The sequence below is a fragment of the Oncorhynchus masou genome, chromosome 18, assembly GCF_036934945.1.
Source record: "Oncorhynchus masou masou isolate Uvic2021 chromosome 18, UVic_Omas_1.1, whole genome shotgun sequence".
NCBI classification, from domain to species: Eukaryota; Metazoa; Chordata; class Actinopteri; order Salmoniformes; family Salmonidae; genus Oncorhynchus; species Oncorhynchus masou.
The window spans coordinates 33,815,211-33,834,132 of NC_088229.1; the positions used below are offsets into that span (position 1 = coordinate 33,815,211).

At 43.1% G+C, this 18,922-nt stretch overlaps 1 protein-coding gene across 6 annotated transcripts in view; it reads right to left on the reverse strand.

The window, feature by feature from the left end:
• The window catches only part of samd11 (sterile alpha motif domain containing 11), an 87,239-nt gene that overhangs the window by 59,998 nt on the left and 8,319 nt on the right, over positions 1-18,922 (reverse strand). For all 6 annotated transcript variants that reach the window (XM_064923060.1, XM_064923061.1, XM_064923059.1 and 3 more), the window contains exon 3: positions 11,426-11,601. In XM_064923060.1, the coding sequence (XP_064779132.1) occupies positions 11,426-11,601 (176 nt within the window). The remainder of the gene's footprint in view (positions 1-11,425; positions 11,602-18,922) is intronic.

Here is an 18,922-nt window from a genome sequence, read left to right on the forward strand (position 1 = left end):
GAATTTTGCTGAAAGCATTTGAAAGGAAACTAAACGCCCTCTCTCTCCCACAGTGACATCACTTCCCTAGCCTCTTGTCGAGACCAAACCAGAGGAGGGTTTTAGTGGTTGGGGCTGCCAAATTCCCCACCAGCTCCCTCTAACCCAGCAGCAGCAGACATTGACATAAGTGTGTCATGGAGGTACTTCCACTCAATCTGATTAGCGCTCTGATCGCATTAAAAAAGCATAATGATGGAAAATAGGCGCTTAGCATTTGAGGGAATATCCCAGACAAATTTCTCTGTCGCTATATGATGATGGGCAAATATTTTGATTCACTAAATGTTGAATTGGTTGTTTAAGAGTGACGTCCTCAAGTGTCTACTTTATTGTAGAAAATACAAAACCCAGATAAATCAGATACAGATACATCTCATTCAATTAAATCGTGTTCCCCTGTTTCCTTACATCTGGAGCATCAAGTCCAACTGAATATGTCCAAATTAAGTTCAGTGAAGATTCTAGTTACAGTATAACTTTGTCTAACATGAAAACAGGAGCCATGGAACATTATTGCTAACCAGGAAGAGTCAGCAGAGGGTGTCATGGTAACGAGGCAGAGTGGCTGGGGATGGTTCTGATTGGTCAGCACCCCGAGGAGGCCACATGGTTTGCAGCGGCTGGATTCTGCCTTTTTACAGCACAATGATTATAGGCTCCGGCTCGGTAATGCCAGCCTGTCGTGCTCCGAGCTGTTATCCAAATTGTACAGAACAGATGTGGGGGAATTTATTTTGTCTGATTCTGACCACGTTGGGTTACCAGTCGCTTCTCAGTTAACAGGAGTCACTGAGTCAAACTCAAAACAAAACCAAACGCACATATAACATCCTGTCTGGTTGCTAAGCAAGCGAGGATGCTTTTGTTGTGCCGGGACATCACACTTTCGGTGACACTAGTCCGACTAAGCCCTAGACCTAAATCAAAATACTTACAAGTTGTAAAGAATATAACATTTTATTTTTTGATGTCTTTATTCCACTCAATTCATAGGTCTACTTTCATAAGGTTCATAGTCAGACTGCTGGCCAACTCAGATTAGCCATGCAACTCAGGTCCGCACTCATCCAAAATTGAGATCCCGTAACCGCTAGCAACTAAAGCCCCACCTGCTCCCTATCACTCAAAGTGATCGTGATAATGTCACACTGAACTTCTCACTGAGGCTACGGGGTTATTATCCCGTGGCAAAGTAGCGGCGCTAAGCCGTGACAAGCAAGGGCATCGTTAGCACTGGTAATTAGCACACTTTTCCTTCTCTGTCCATTGTGGTTAGCTAAAGAGGGACAGCCCCTCCCCCTGCCCACACGAGTGGCCAGGTCAAGGTCATAATCTGTGCCTAGGGCTATAAGGGATGAACATGGGGAGATGTGACTGTGAGGGGGGCTGGGCGAGGGGGGGGGGTTAAGACCTAGCCTCCTGACTCAGCTCTCCCTCATGAATTTGAGGGGGGGGGTGCAGCTAAGAAGGACATGAGCTGCGGTATTATCACCCAGGCCGCACACTGGAGACAATCATCTCATCCTCGGCTCATCCTTAAATTGCTCAATACCCCCCTAATCATCTTCAGTTGGTCCAGCCCACAGGACAGACAGACTGACAGACCAACAGACAGACAGACAGCATGACCCAGATGCTACTACTGTAATAGCCAGGCCCTAATGCAAGGTAACTTTGACATGGATTACTATGGACACAACATGTATTCATAAGCAGCATAGAAAGGAGGTTATTTTCATTGCTTCCTGTTTGAGAATCAGAGAGAATCATAAACTGGATCCATTTAATCCAATGAGCTTCGAAATCTACTCATCAAATATGAATACTTTTAGAGAACTTTTAGAGAATATTGTTGTGAGTTTAGCCAGTAACTAGGTTTCCATCCGATTTTCATTCGGATATTCCCAAATCTGCATAAAAACAATATGCACATTTTCCCACCAGGGGTGTGTTTCCATCAAATGATCTTCTTGCGGATAAAAGGATGTGCATGATGATGTATTGCACATAAAAATAAATTTTGCGGTTAAATTCAAATATACTGAATAAAAAAAGTTTCCATTGCATTTTCAACTTTTTTGTTGTTGTTTCATATAGCGAGTGTGCCCACTCTGGTAGTGGCATGTGCGTTCTAGCCAACAGCACTATCTGGGCGCAGTTGGCTAGAACCCACCAAAAGCCTACATGATGAGATTATTATTATGGACAAAAAGGGCAAGATTATTTTTATTTGTCAACTGGCAGCCGAGCATCAATTATCACGTCACCAGAATAAGATCCCCGATATTTATTGGAAAGGAGCATCAAGCTCATCACCTTAAACTTTTACCATCCTGTGAAGTTCATCATCATTTATTTCATCTGTAGTCTAATAAACTGCATGCTTTCCCGATGAGTCGTAGTGGGAGGACCACACAATGCCATCGTGTGTCTCCAAGTTTACTTAAGTATGATGGTTATTATATCAATATTTGCGCATAAAAATATTCCACAGACATTTTCTCGTGTAACGGATGTGAAATGGCTAGCTAGTTAGCGGTGGTGTGACCTAATAGCATTTCAATCGGTGACGTCACTCGCTCTGAGACCTTAAAGTAGTGGATCCCCTTGCTTCGCAAGGGCCGTGGTTTTTGTGGTCCGATGGGTAACGATGTTTCGTGGGTGTCAGTTGTCGATGTGTGCAGGGGGGCCCTGGTTCGGGGCTGTTACACTTGCATAATTAATTTTACCAACACAAAATATGTGTTGTGCTTGTCTAGCATATTTAGTTTTGTCAACATTTGGAAAGTTTCCATCAGGCCTGTCATGACATTTTTATCCGATGTAATTCAATTGCATAACATGGTTGGATGGAAACCTAGTACGTATAATGCTCTCTAACATCCTTTATAATGACTTATAACATATTATAACACTGACCATAAGCATTAATAATAACTCATAAACTGTTATAAAACTCGTGAACTACAGCAGGACCCAAACAGAAAATGGCTCCCATAGAAAAGGCTCAATGGGAAAGCTACTGGAACTTCCTCCAAAGGGAGATGGCAGCTGCTGCTCTGACATTACTACAGGAGACACTACTCACACTCTCCAAATGCCATGAAAAGCATCTTCTCCTGGCATGGGACCAGAATAGCGGAGGGTGACCCCCACGGTGCCACGCTGTGACATTGTCAAAGAGGAGCCGAGGTGACAAAGCTGGAGGGCATAGTGTGAGCTGGCACTGGCTGGCACGGGTTGGCAGTCTGGGCACCCCGATGCCATGTCTGACACCACGACTGAGACCGCATTGACAGACAGGGGTATTGGGGGGGTGGGGGTGGGGGTGGAAGGGGAACGCGCACAGCTGCCATGGTGGGGCAGAGGAGTTGTCACGCAGGTGTAGAGAGAGGCGGCTTGCATTCAAAATAGCACCCTATTCCCTATATACTGTAGTGCACTACTAGAGCACATTAGTCAAATGTAGTGCACTCTATAGGGAATAGGGTGACATTTGGGACACACCCGGAGAGAAGACAGCTTGCTTGGAACAGCTGGTGCCTGCAGGTATGCTGCTACTGCAGCGCCCACCCTCCTCCTCCAACCTCAAGACAACAAACAGACCACACAGCCAGCTCCAACCTGCAACCTGCAGGTGATCCACAGCCCTTACTCAAGCCAGCCCTGACTCACTCTTAAATATTACCATGTGATATAGTCTCATGCCAATACAAAGGGAGAGTTCAAAAGGAGACCGCTTTAACAACCACTGCTGAATTATCCTCATTCGCCGAATGTAAATAAGATGTTTTCTTGAGAGAGAAAAAAAATGAACATTTGTGAAAGAACTTAGGCTTAATGCAGAAACATGGATTTGGACAAAGAGTACGTTTTGTTTTCAGACTAAGACTTGTGTTCGTATAGCGCTCACATTTGGATGGAAAGACAGCCTGCAACTGTGGCAGAGCGAGAAGAGGGAGTCATAAATAAACCCAGAAATAGATACATAAATAAATAACAACAGGCCAGGATATCTCTTGGGCTTTCCCTGTCGTTCCTTACAGAAGCTGATGTGGGGTCGATAAGGCTGCAGAGAGAGAGGAAAGTACAATGAAATAAAAGAGTCTGCCATGTGGAGGCTTGGTGTGGTTTTCTACCGAGGTTAAACTGAGCCAGAAAATGGTGTATGAATCTAATCTCAATGTTTATTGAAGTAGATGTATGTTGAATCATTGATCAAAACAAATATTCTCCCAAAGGTCCTATGTGATATCAGATGTTGTTTCGATTATGATCTATTATCTAATATTAACTATAGACCGAGTTGTCTCTTTGTGCAGAGGCGATGTTACGTTTTACAAAGTAAATGTATGAGTCCAATGACCATGATAATTTGGGATTCAATTAAACAATTCTTCAAAGCAGGGACATAAGATTCAAAACAGAACAAGATTATTTTGGACTTAAACCCTAAAAAAAAGCACAAAAGTAGGTTTCCTATAGTACATAATCAAACAGCGTTTTTGAACAGCCCCCTGTTTAAGGTACTACCCTCTATATGATTAAATGGAGAGACAGGGAAAACTCTGTTCTTGCTACAAACACCTCCTAATCTGTCATTGGATTGTTGGAACCCTGTTGCCATGGAGAAGTGGTGTGAAAGGAGCAAATAAGTCTTCAGCCTTTCTACAGAAAGCTTGAAAAAACTTTATGTTCACTAATTAGTGCTTTCGGTGAAAGCCCTTTTCAGGAATTCTTCTGTCGCCACAATGTCCCCTTGCTGGCTTTAACCTTAGACACAATTCACCAAGAACACCATAAGAGGAAAACTTCAAAGGAGTAAGAAAAAGGTTAACCCTACGCATTTGTTAGCTGTACGTATGTCATACGCGATTCAATGTCAGCATGAACAATACAGTACTATTACAATATTCATAGCTTTTGTTTTAGGAGCAAATTGCTGTCTATAAGGAGAGGAGCAGACACAGGCCAAACTCTATTCATGGACTAAAAAATGAAACTTAAGAAAACTGTCTGGACAATTCTAAGACAATGCTATAACTGAGTATAGGGCTCATACCTATGTCTACCAATTCCCCCACTACACAACTGTGAACACACATCTTTCATTCTTACCTACTGGTTTAATGGAAAGCTACCTCCAACAAACTTTATCCTTGCGGATCTGAGGTTTATCCCTCTTCGAGCATTATTGTTGCATCTACATGAATCAATTCACCACAATTACATTTTCTCTTTCTACAATACTAAAAAATGACATAAGACAAAATTCTAATTTACACAGTGAATAAATTCCACTTCAGTACATACCAGCCTTGTCAGGTATCGTTATGTTAGTAGAGGTTCAACCTCTAGCACCTTGCACATGAAAAATTAGCTCTGCTATCCAGAGAGGGCCTGGACACCTTGCAGGAACTAGTTCCACCAACACAGAGTCACAGCGCACTGTTGTGGTGGCTATGTTAGCATCCGGCAGTTCGCGGAAGGCTATGCCTGGTGGAAATGGGTATGGCAGCTTTGTACAGTTACCTCTCTCTCTTTGTCCCCCTGCGGAAGGGCCTGCCACCACCACCCTCATGACAGCCTCCCTCCTCCCATTTCCTCCCATGTAATCTCCTTAGACATTTATACTACACAAATAATACTGCTCTTTTCCCTTCAATAAGAAATGGGGGAAACATTTTGCTTTTGAAATAGGAATAACTGTATCGTTGTATATATGAAATAGAAAAACATTACATAAACGCACGACTTCGTGAGATTTCCAGGGCTATAGACGTATGTGTTGTGGGGCTTTTTTCTCCAGAGGGTGCCACCTAAAAGCCCAACGTCAGCAGGTGGAATTTAGTTAACCCTCTCCCTCAGCATGTTGGAGTCAAAACCTTGTTATCTACACGACGTCCAACTCAAACAATACTCAGGTAGGCTTTGTTTTCCCTTGGGTATAAGACAACTAAGCTACCATCGTCAAATATTTAGTGACAAATGTGATTACCGATTGCCTCAATACACTTGCAAGCCACTCCATGCAAGAACAAAAAAACGATTGAATATCTGACTAATCATCAAACACCTTTGTCTCGCTGTTTTGGAAGCTTCTGTTTCTATGGTATTTGTTTTCTGATCAGGATCGAGTCTCCTCCCGATTCCCTGGTTGTGTCTTTGCAGTTTGAGTTAAGGGAGAGAGGGGCTACCCCACGCATCGAAGACATTTAACCTTTGTTTCAGATGCGCCAGGTTAGACCATTAATCATTGAGTGGGTTCCCCCGGTTCTCTGTCCTGGTTCAATCAAGCCTCAGGGGTTTTCCCGGGTTCTAAAGTAGCTTGGGCACTCTTTGCTTACTCAGCAGGAACGATGCGCAGTTCTCCGCACTGTTCTGGTGGGCCTACTGAACTAATCACCTGTAAAGCCGATGGCCATTAACATTCATCCGGTTAAAAGATATAGAGCTCTCTAATGAACTTGACAAGTCCTCTTCAAGGATGACAACACCTCCGAAGACCTTTCTGACAACTAGGAAATCCTGTTACTTCGTAGCCACAGTACCTTAGCCTGATCCAAGAGCCTATTCCTCTGTGTTATAGCACGTCCACGCGGTAACATCCAAACCATTTAAAAAGTGCTAGGTCAATATCTGATTGTTTCAAATATTTTTGTAATTTTGAAAGGAAAATATGAATGAACGTTAAATGGTCTACAGGTCGAAGGTATTTCACTTTAATATTCTTTTAACCTTGACGGTGCAACTTGGCAAGGGAGTTGAGGTCACAAAAACAGCAAACCTCTGATGAAACCCTAAATTGATGTACAAGTGGACCATACCGCAACATTTTTCAATTTAATCAGGTATTTTTCTGCATCAAGATGAGAATAACATAGTATGATTATCACAACTGAATATGTTGCAGGATGTACCCAAGTGCGATGTGACACAATGTTAGCGAGAATCCTGATGATGTGTGAGGTAGAGAATACATGAGGTAGAGAATAGACACACTCACACGTATGGACAGCATCCTGTATTTTTCACCATCCATTGACCAAATCCAATTTGTTAAGACCCCTCTACGACTCACTTACTGGGCCTGTGGTCAATAGAAATCAGATTTCCTTGATTGGACATCCCATTATCCATTTCGCTCAGACCCATTGCATTTGGAATAAAGTAGGGCCGAGAAGGATGCCCGGGACAGATCGGAGCTGTGGCTCCAGTGAGTCCGCCGCCTTTTAAAGGGTAAAAGCCTGACATATTAGTCATAAGTGTTCTTTAAATTGATTATCATCTTAACACGCAAGCGGCGCATGTGTCAGTGGGGGAAATAAGCCTCTTTAATGAGGTTAGTGGATCCATTTAAAGCTTTACAGTTGCTGTGCTGTCCTCCATGTCACACACCAGTCTCGAGAAGGCAGCAACAGCTACATCCTCTCCTTCAATGAGATTGCACAAGTCGCTTCTCATGCAGTGAGCGTTAAAATGAGTTTCACTGAGGAAGTCAACGAGCAGATACTATTAACATTTCTGACAAGCTTGGCTGACAACAAAAGATACAAATCTCTTTGTGTTCCTCATATTTGCATGCACAAAAATGTTTGTTTTTTTACGTGGATAAAAGTTTTAAAAAAGGGTTTGGGGAGATATTTATTCCCAATTCCTTTGATTCTATTTGACTAGCATAGCACACACAAAAGTGGAGTATGTCACCTCACCTGTGGTGGTGAGATATGTGAGCCTTTTCAGGAAAATTGGCATATATTGCACGTCACTACTTCACATGAAAGGCATTTGAATGTAATTCATTTTTTTCAAAATGTGTTTTTTAGAACCTTAATTCCAATGTGTATGCCATCTGTAAACACAAATTAAATTGTTAAATTAAGAGCGTAGTTGGTTTAGCCACAGAAAAAGACAGGAAGCTTCCCGCTAGCCATTATTAGCTGAGATAATGGATGGGCTGGACATGCCGAGAGATGAGTCCGGATTGTCATGCCATGTAGCATGCTTCTGTCTATAACATGAGCTGCTCAGTATGTGTGGATAATCCTTTCTACCTCTGCTTTTTTTTAAGATATCACGAAGAACTGCAAAAGTGTTGCTACTGTTCGTCACTTCTGGAGGATGATCGTACCATGAGGGAGTCGAGAAAAGAGAACACACCAAAGGCTCTTGTATAAAACACCTGTCTCCGGATTACATCTTCAAACTAAGGGCAACCATGGAATTCGTGACAGAGAGAGAGAAGCGTTCATCCATGTATACGGGTAAGAAAGTCTAGTTAACTTTTTCATTGCAAATGAAAGCATACTGTTAGCTAGCTAGCTAACATTAGTTCGCCAGCTATGACAATCAATTTGAATTGTTAGTAGTATGGGTTGGGACTATTGCCGCATTCAAAACAACTGAACTTAGAACTGGGTACTCAGAAATCTCAGACTTCAGTGCGTTCAAGAAAACGAGCTCCGACGGGGGAAAAATAGTTTTGACCGGTCCTCCAACTCGGAATTCCAACTCGGGAAGTCAGACCTCTTTCTAGAGACTCGACTTTCCGACCTGAAGATCACTGACGTCATGATTTGATCTCATATTTTTCCAAGATCCCAGTTGTCCTAAAAGCACCATTTGGTTCATTGTTTAGCTAACTACATGTCGAAAATACCAGATGATTACCTGACCCATCATGTTAGCCCGGTGTGTCTGTGGGTGATTACAATCTACTGTATTTCATGAACATGTGTACATGTCTAGGCAATAGTGACCTATCCACTTAGCTAGATGTGGCTGGGCCTACTACTTTCACCCCTTTTAGCATTGAAATATTTGGTTGTTTACTACACTACCTTACTCTGTTTAGCACATGGCCTCACATGTGAATCCTTAAAGAGATGGGTGGGGCTCAGGCTTTAGAGGGTGTGAATGAATCTGAATGGGTGTAGACAAAGAAGAGCTCTCCCAGTTGGTGTACCAAAACATTCAAGGGCCATTTTTACAAAAGTGGGGTTACAAGTTTATCAACTTTCAAAGCAGAATTACTTTCCCCTTGTTCTTGAACTGTAGTGTATGACATACACTTTTCTATCTCTGAGTCTACTTTTATCCAATGTAAAAAACACATGTTGCTACATAAGACCGGATCGAGCCGGTCGGTCACATATACTGTGTCTCTTTCTTTCTCGCTCTCCTCCTTAGGAACTCTTGGAGCATGACCTCTCTTCAGCCTATGACCTCTCTCTTCCTCTCTGATCAGGCCTAGAATAATGCCTTGTAATGCTTTGTAATTTAAACGTTTGTATTGTACAGGGAGGCAGGTAGCCTAGCAGTTAAGAATGTTGGGCCAGTAACCGAAAGGTTGCTGGTTTGAATTCCCATTCCGACTAGGTGAAACATCTATCGATGTGCCCTTGGGCACTTCACCCTATTTGCTCTGCATAAGTAGATCTGCTAAATGACTGGAATGTATGTGAATCCGTTCATTTTACAATGTTAATTAATGATTTGCTTTTGATATAGACAATTCTTAGTTCTTGCTTGTCCTTTTCTATTACTGTAGCTCAGCTATAGTCTCTTGCATATTGCTAAATCATTTTTATGGAGTCAGATAATGAATGTAATGGACTTCATTAACTGCATAGTCTTATTGTGGGTTGCAGGTGAAGTGTATATAATATGTGTATGTATAAAATATTACCCCACTACACGCACATTTGGTTCGTCTTAATGGGGTGACTTCCCAAAAAACATGAGTGTGTGTGTGTGTGTGTGTGTGTGTGTGTGTGTGTGTGCGCGCGCGCGTGTGTGTGTTTGTTCGGATGAGCGAGTGGGTGTGCACGTGTGTGCATTTGAGTGAGTGGCCTACAGTGAGTGTGCGATGACAACCCAAATCTAATTGAACCGCCAAACACCATCCACCGTTACCCAATATTAGGCTCATAACTACTCCCTCACCCACATCTAAGGAACATTTCAGCTTTGAAAAGTTCCTTGTTGGTCTTTGATCCACATTCACAACAACGTGCTTCAACGTATTATCTGTCACTTTGAGATTGAAACAGTTGCATCCAAAAATATACAATTTTTGTTCCATTCCCAGCTCTTCAAATCTTATTTCACCTAATGCAAACACATCCAGATTTCCTTGTATACAGTAAACAGTCATTTGTAAAAACAAGGTATCCGATGTCAATTTCATTACACAAATATTGTAGCCAGATGCCTATAACCATCAACATTATTCAACTGACACCTGGCACCAATACTAAACAATACTAAAAACAACAATGCTACTACTAATCCCTACCGCCTATATTATGAAATTAAACATAAAATAAAGGATTTAAAAAAAGAATAGCTGTTACTTTTATTTCCCTATTATGTATGAGATTATTGAGATTATTCCAAATGCTGAGAAACTAGTGCAATAGCACAACTGGCGTACTGTAACAGACTGGATTATCTGCTCATTTTCTACCCAGTCATGGCATGAGTTGAAAAGAGAGTGATGTACAGCTTTGGAACCAAGAAAAATCCCCACTGAGGTGAAACTACCGATAACGTCTGTCTGAGATGAATTTCTGACTATTATCTGAAGTTCCTATGGTACTGATGTCTGAAACACAGTTTATGGCAAAGGTATTCAGTCTTTGAGATTTTCAAAACAAGAAGTGTTAGAAGAGACAGCTTGATATAAGTATATTTCTCATACTGTATTTGGACAATACTGACAACAGCAGTAGCAGCAAAGCAACATCATGCTCTCATAAGCGTCAGCTAATGCATCAGAGCTCGTTCCTGTCTCAATGCTGTATTTTCCTTTCTTCAAGCCCTCCTTTACCCTAACTGTTGTCATATAAAAGACCGCACCATCTCCATCCACCATCAGAAGGGGCTGGTTCTTTAGTCATTTCTGGGGTTTGGGCTTATCATGCAGCTAATTGTATACACTGAGTGTACAAAACATTAGGTACACCTGTGGAACGCTTTCCACACCTTGAGTCCATGACCCGACGAATTGAGGCTGTTCTGGGGGCAAAAGGGGGTACAGCTCAAATTTAGGGGAACGTTTGTTATTTTATTGCACTCACTTTATCCTGTACTTTAGAGCATTATTAGTATTATAGAGGGTTATAACGCATATTCAACTCGATGAAGACCAAAATACTGCACAGCGGTGGGAAGTGTTTCAGTGACTCAAACATTGCACTGTAGACTGAGCAAGGAAGATAAGCAAAGAAAACACTTACATGTCAACACAACACTTCCTGTAAGCACCAAGCTTAAAGCAATGAATTGAGACAGGTTGTGAATGGGTATGGACAGATCATAGGTGAGGAGTTATTTGTATATCCCAATATCATTCAGACACAGGAGTTCTTCCAGACCTTACCTCTTTCTCATGATACTGTAATGCAGCTCATCCTCCTGCTTGATGTGGGCATGGTCTCCGCTGGCGCGGTCGCTGCCCTCGCTGTCGTCACTGCTAAAGACGGAGGAGAGCTCCCTCTTGGGCACACGGTTGGGGGGCAGGGGGATGGTGCGCTTCTCTGCCAAACGCCCGCGGTTCTACGGGAAAAAGGTGCTCTTAGAGATGCGGTTTCCAGTTTGATGCTAACAGCATGCACGTGCTAACATACTAACATTAAGCATGTGATAAACATGCTAACACAAACCACATGCTAGCATGCTAACACTAAGCACGTGCTTAATATGCCTACAATAAGCACGTGCTAAGATGCTAGTAGCTAGCATTCGAAACACTCCTCCACTCTAAACACCTGACTTGGTGTGCATCGGACACCATAATATTCCCCATCAGTCATACACAGAAATCAATGCTGCTGCTGTCACGGGCGCAATAACATACATTTATAATAGGAGTGATCATTATGTGAGATTATTTCGTTCTACAATACATACAATTTTCTAAACAGTATCTAGCATTATTCAGAGGCAATACTAAGAACGCAGAAAGTACCACATGGGCTCAAGCTCCATAGCTGAACATAACAGCTTTATTGGTCATTTGTATGACCGGAATATTCCAATAACTTATTCCAAAATTATCATTATTATTATTAAGTACAAATATGGAGGCTATTCATGAAACAAAACTACCAAAGAAAAATCAACACCTTAAAAAAGACACCACGATTAGACTGATTAAAGTAAGATGATATCAAAAGATAAGAAAGTCATTTATTGCTATCTAATATGGGTGTCAATGAGTATTTACTTTTCAAGGGGGATGGGGGAGCGATAAATGTACTATTTAAAAGGAAAACTGCACCCCAAAACTATATTTTGGTATTTGAAATGGGGAACCTGACACGTGTGATCAACGGTCCTCACAATGTGCTTGAAAAAGCAAGCCATTACTGGTGCACAAGCACACTGAAATGTGCTCAACTGACTAAAAGTAGGATAGACCACATACAGGAAACAAGGGAAAAACTACTCTCCAAAATCATATGCTTTTCCTGAAGAATAGGCTTCATGTTCTGGCTGAAACACCGCTGACACGTATATAGGCCTACTATATGATATTTCTTGTAACTATAGATGCGAGTAATGACACAGAATATGTTTCAACTTACATTATACCCCAACGCAGACATACTTATCAAATTTACCACAGAAACCATAATAGGGGGATTGCCTAAACAACCATTGTTTACCATAGCCAGAGTCCTAAGTGATAAGTGGGTCATGCAAAGGGAGAACAGGAAATGATTATGCTTGGTGTGGTCAGCGCTTTTGGGCCACAAAGCTCTAATGAGCGGAGCGAAAGGAAAGAAGGAGTGTGGCCCTGAGGGGTTCCGGGAGTGAAGCTGGGTGACCTTTAATGTGACCTGAAGAGGTCACTGCAGATTAACATGGCTCTATAGAGATAAATATGGGGGGGGGGAAGAGAGGGGCAGAACGGGAGGAAAGGGGGGAGAGAAACAGAATAGGAGGAAAGAAAGAGATAATTGAATTTGAGTGAAAGGAGAAAAGGCAATACAGATAAACACAGAGAGAGTGGACATAGCTTTGAAACACTCTAGCTCTCTCTATCCCCACCCTCTCTCTCCATCCCTCTGTCGCTCTACTTCTCTCCCTCCCTCCCTCTCACTCTCTCAGTTCCTACATCTCCACTCTACTCTCCCGGGCGCCTCCGAGCCCTCCAGCTATCCCTTCCACCACATGCAACCCCCCTCCATCCCACAAGGGGCGAAGACATGAGTGGCAGGCTAGGGCAGAGGGGCGCCTCGCCAAGAGGCAAACAGGTGCAGCCCCTCTGGAGGCTCTCAAGTGGCAGACATTAAAATGAGTGAGGGGGGAAAAGGGAGGATAAAGATGAAAACATCCCTCAGGATGAGCAGGGCCACATAGTTCTGCAACAACAACAAAAAACAAAAAAATTCTGTCTTACCGAAAGAGTATTTTTCCTTTCTTCTTTCTACAGGCAGATCTGTGAAGAGCAGTACCTTTGTATAAGTTCTTCTCAACTGCGCGAGGACAGTGGAGGAGTTTTCTTCTATTCCCGCTCGACTTCCTCTGACTTAGCTACTTGGACTAGAGGTATGGAGTATGCTCTCTCTCTGGATTTCTCTCACTATAAGAGAGACACACACCTGTCATATACGCACACACGCATATACACACAACACCTGTCTTGTGAACTCACACACGCTCTCTCACACATACATACACACACACCTGTTCATGGACACACATACCACACCTGTTACTGCATGTAAAGAGGGGTTTTATTTAGCAGACATCGTGTGCTGGTCTACTGGAATATTCTGCCTAGGAAGAAGCACAGAGATTGTGGCTTCGTGTGTAGACAACCACCCACGTGGCCCTGACATACCGCCATGGAAACCCCCTATCCTTTCTTTAGCAGCACTGACGCATAACTGGGGGTGGGCTCCCACTGTTTCCGGCAACACTTCCGCATCGCGGAGGAGGGCCCTCTAAAACAAAACATGAAACAAAACACACCCCTGGCAGTCCCCGTAGGAGTGTAAAAAAAAGACACAATCATAATAAACACGCACAAAAACGCACACATCAACAGGAGAAGTGGTAGTGAATACACACATGTATAAACATATATGTAAACACACACACACACACACAAACACACTGTAAAAAAAAAGCTCATTGTTTCAAGTAATTATTATTAATATGTAACTGGTTCCACAGACTTTTTTGCTTACTCAACTTTCAGTCAAGGTGTTACCTAAAAAAAGTGTTGGCCCAGTCAACTTAAAATTGTGTTTGCTCACGTTGTCTCATATGTTCATCCACCAGACATGGTGGCGTAGCAGGAAGATCGGAATGCCGTGAGTTCAACTCCCAGGTGAGAACATGTTGAATAATAATTACTGTACAACTGAACATGCACAATGTAATCATGTGCGTCAAATACAGTATGTAAATTGAAAACATTGTATGTTAAAAGCACTGTGTGTAACTAGTTCCACTGACTTTTTTTTGTAAGATGCCCAGATAATAATTCCTAGTGAATAAACATATGAGACAAGTTGAGAAAAACACAAAAAACAAGTTGAGAAAAATCTTTTTAAGTTGACTGAATTATTGCCTCGTTTTTTCAAGTTGGAGCTCATTTTGTGTCAACTAATTTGTTTTAGTTCGAGTATCACATGGACCGAAAACTTTAGTAAACAAACAAAAAAAAGGCTCTGGAATAATTAGTTGAAACAGAACACGCACACACTCAAGGCGGCCTTACTGTGTGGTCAACCCTCTGTCGGCCATGGAAACAAGTTTTTCATAAACAATACACTAAAAGCACCTCTATGAATATCCCCTCCTACACATTCTGTCTGACGGTCCAAGTCCTCCAGCCAAGAAATCTGTATTTCACATCACACATAAACAACACACACACACATTCGCGTGCACAACGACAGAAAGACACACGCACCCACAAACACACAGGTTTAGACTTCAACAAAGTAGGAGTATCATATACAAGAACTATGGCTGGAATTCGTGACAAAAAGCTTTTGTAATTTCAATAAAACCACTTATCCGACCAGTGTGTTTAACTGCATGCTGGCGTTGGCTATCCACCGCCGCACCACACACACACACACACACACCAGTCTCTTTAGTAACGTAGGCTGTATACATTCATAAAAGGAGAGAATAACTGTTCTAAAACTACAGAAAGATCCTGTTGTTATTGTTGTTGTTTTATCAAAACCCCAGCCTATATTTAATGTCAAACAATGTGGGCAAACAGTAATGTTGTATTTTTTTACTAAACTAATTCCAGACCTTAAATGAAGACTCTGGAAAAGGCTATTAATGTTGTTTTTTTCTCCCTGCCTTATTTCCTAAAAGGTGCTGTGCCCTGCCACTGGCTCAAACCAGCATGCACACGCGCACACACACACACACACACACACACACACACACAGTGGTAGCCGCCCGCGACATTCCTGCAGCTGCAGCGGTCTCTCTCTCTCTCTCACACGCGCCCCCCCAGCGTTCTCCCTGGGGGAGGAATGCCTAATGAGTCACGCGCCTGTCTGCCGTTACCTCTCAGTGTGTGAGCGTGTGAGCGTGTGTGTGTGTGTGTGTGTGTGTGTGTGTGTGTGTGTGTGTGTGTGTGTGTGTGTGTGTGTGTGTGTGTGTGTGTGTGTGTGTGTGTGCGGAGGCAGGGGGGACTTGGAGCAAGGACTGGCAGAGGGGGAGGGTGGTTAGGAGATGACAGGGGGTTGAGGGAGAGAGAACGAGAGAGAGAGAGAGAGAGAGAGAGAGAGAGAGAGAGAGAGAGAGAGGAGGGGAAGGAGGAAAGGGCAGTCATTGCCACGCTCACATATGTCCAGTGAAAAAATGAGCCAAACAAATGTGTTTGTGTGCACTTAACTCCTTTTTCTGTTTATGTTGACCTCCACTCTGTCTTACTCACCCACTCACTAACGTAAGCTACAATTCTGAAGGTACGTTACAGACTTTAGAAGCTACATTAGAGACACATTATGAGGGAGAGATTTCAAATCATACAACCCCTCCCACAAATCATACAACCCCTCCCACAACTCATACAACCCCTCCCAGAAATCATACAACCTCCTTTTCACCATATTGTACATACGGCACATTTATAAATGCTTAGTCGCGGACTATATTTAATAGTGGAAAAGACTGTCTGATAAAAGCGTGTGTTTGTGGAGGGGGGTACGTAGTGGCAAGGCAACACTTGGTTTTTCATGGCCAGAATAATATTTTTGGGGGGAAGAAAGCACTGTGGGAGGGACAGGCATGCAACCAAGCACCCCATCCCCCGTCACCTCCCTCACACACACACCGTCCTCCCTTTCCTCTCTCTGCCCCCACCCCTCGGCCCTCACACGCTGAGCTGAACGGGCGGTTGCGGCCCAGTGGAGCAGGACGAGGGACGAGTGGGAGGGAGGGAAGGGGTTCTAGGAGGGCGAGAGGCAGCGAGGGGGAGAACGGGCGGTGGTGGGAGGTTAGTGGCGGTGCAGCCAGGTGTGCCAGCGCCTCTCTCTTGTGTTTGGATAGGCCCGCCAAGGCAGCCGCGCGAGAACTTCAGCCAGGTAACCACTCTGCCATTCTTTCCCCAGACAAAATCATAGGGAGAGGCGGGGGGTCTAAGAGAGTTAGAGAGAAAGCCGAGTGCATCAAGGTTGAGTTTTGCAGAATAAATCAAAAATATATGTCTGAGAATGCTTCATATCCACCCCAATGTCTGTATTTTTGTATAAAAACAAATTAATGCAAACCTGTATTTATTGCATTATAGCATATATCTTTCATTCAATGACACTACTCTGCATACTGTGGCATGTGTGAAACACTGAGTTGAGTGACGACACTCTTGGAAAACCAGGTGCTATCTAGAACCTAAAAGGGTTCTTCGGCTGTCCCCATAAGAGAAACATTTGATGAACCCTTTATGGTTCCAGGTAGAACCCTATTGGGTTCCATGTAGAACCCTTTCCCCAAACAATTCTACATGGAACCCAAAAGAGTTCTACCTGGAACCAAAAAGGGTTCTACCTGGAACCAAAAAGTGTTTTTCTATGCGGACAGCCGAAGAACCCTTTTGAAACCCTTTTTTCTAAGAGTGTGGCGTCAGTGAAGAGGCCCCACAGAGAGAGGAAGAGAACACTCGACCACTATGCCATCATATGAGGTCAGACGTCTGTACACATACTGGGAGGAGAGAGAAGTTCCATAAATATCTCTGCTGGCTTTGTCACCATCAGCTGCAAACAACTGATAGACAAGCAGTCCACCTTATTTAGCTAACTCCATCAGTCCCACTGAAAAACACACATACATACACACACACAGACAAGACAGGAGAAAGGCAAGGTATATCGGGGCTCTGATCGAGGCCAGACACTTCACTCTCCCTGTCAATCTCTGGTCCTGTCATCTAGCCTCTTACTGATAGTGCAGGCTAACACAGGCTAATGGCTAATTCACTTGCTAATGGCTAATTCACTGGCATAATGGATCATTGCAGACGGAATTATTCATAGATATATAAAGTGGCTATGTTGAGTGTGTGTGTGCGTGTGGCTATGTTGAGTGTGTGTGTGTGTGTGTGTGTGTGTGTGTGTGTGTGTGTGTGTGTGTGTGTGTGTGTGTGTGTGTGTGTGTGTGTGTGTGTGTGTGTGTGTGTGTGTGTGTGTGTGTGTGTGTGAGACAGAGGGAGGGAGTGTGTTACAGTACTTGTAAGCATGCCAATAAGTTGCACTTTTAGTATTGATTGCTAACACTAAGGCTACCCAAAATGCAAGGCCCCTAGGGAATAAGCAAATCATTAGAGACTCAGTCATTCTCTAATTTGGCCAATTGACTAAGAAACACACTAGAGTCCTGAACCATGCATCGCTCCTTCCCTAAAGATGGATACTGTGGTTGCCATGGTAGCATAGCCTTAGTGCCATGTGGGACACACACAGAGACCCACACACACTGCACACATACACTGCACACATACAGCACAAACACACTAACGCAAATATATACACACATTTGTGCAAACGCATGCGCACACACACACACTCCAACCCCCTGCGGGGAGTGAGCTGTTCAGGGACACAGAGGCGTCAGCCCTGCTTATCCCCAGCATCACAGTGGCACTCAGCCAATAGAAAGTCCCCAACAAATGGCCATATCAAAGCGCTAACCAAGGGTGCGTTCAGCAGGACGCAACGTTTTGGAACGTTCAAATATAAATATGCTATGTAGAACAAACATGCCTCTCCGACGTAGAATAAGGAATCACGTCAACTCTCTTCACAGAATTTCTATCTGCAACGTTCGAGAACGTTTTGCAACTGAACATCGCCGTGCTTCGTACAATATCTACAGCAACTTATATTGGTATTGTACTGGTAACTTCCTGTTCTTCCTGTCTTATATATAAGAAAGGCACTAATATGGATCACTCCCTAATAACTACTGACTCTAGTCCATATATCAGATGAATGTCTACTGCTACGCCTTGGCAGTGTCACACTGGGTTACAAGCATTTTGCTACACTCGCATTAACGTCTGTTAACCATGTGTATGTGACCAATAAAATTTGATTTGATTTGGTTACTATGTGCAATACATTGAAATATGAACAAAAATCACACAGAAAATCAGATTTTGAAATGGGAACCTATGGCTCTTTGAGTTTCAACCACCCTAGAATTACTGTTGTTGGAGGCAGGGATGTATAATAATAACAACAAAGAGTAATCTCCCCACAGCCCCCTAACATGGATCTGCGTGTGTTTACGTGGTTGTGTTTACGTGTGCGTGTGTGTGTGCTAGCATTTGTGTGTGCAAGTGTGTGCATCTTTGCGTATTCACATACTTTCCCACATTTTGTTGTGTTAC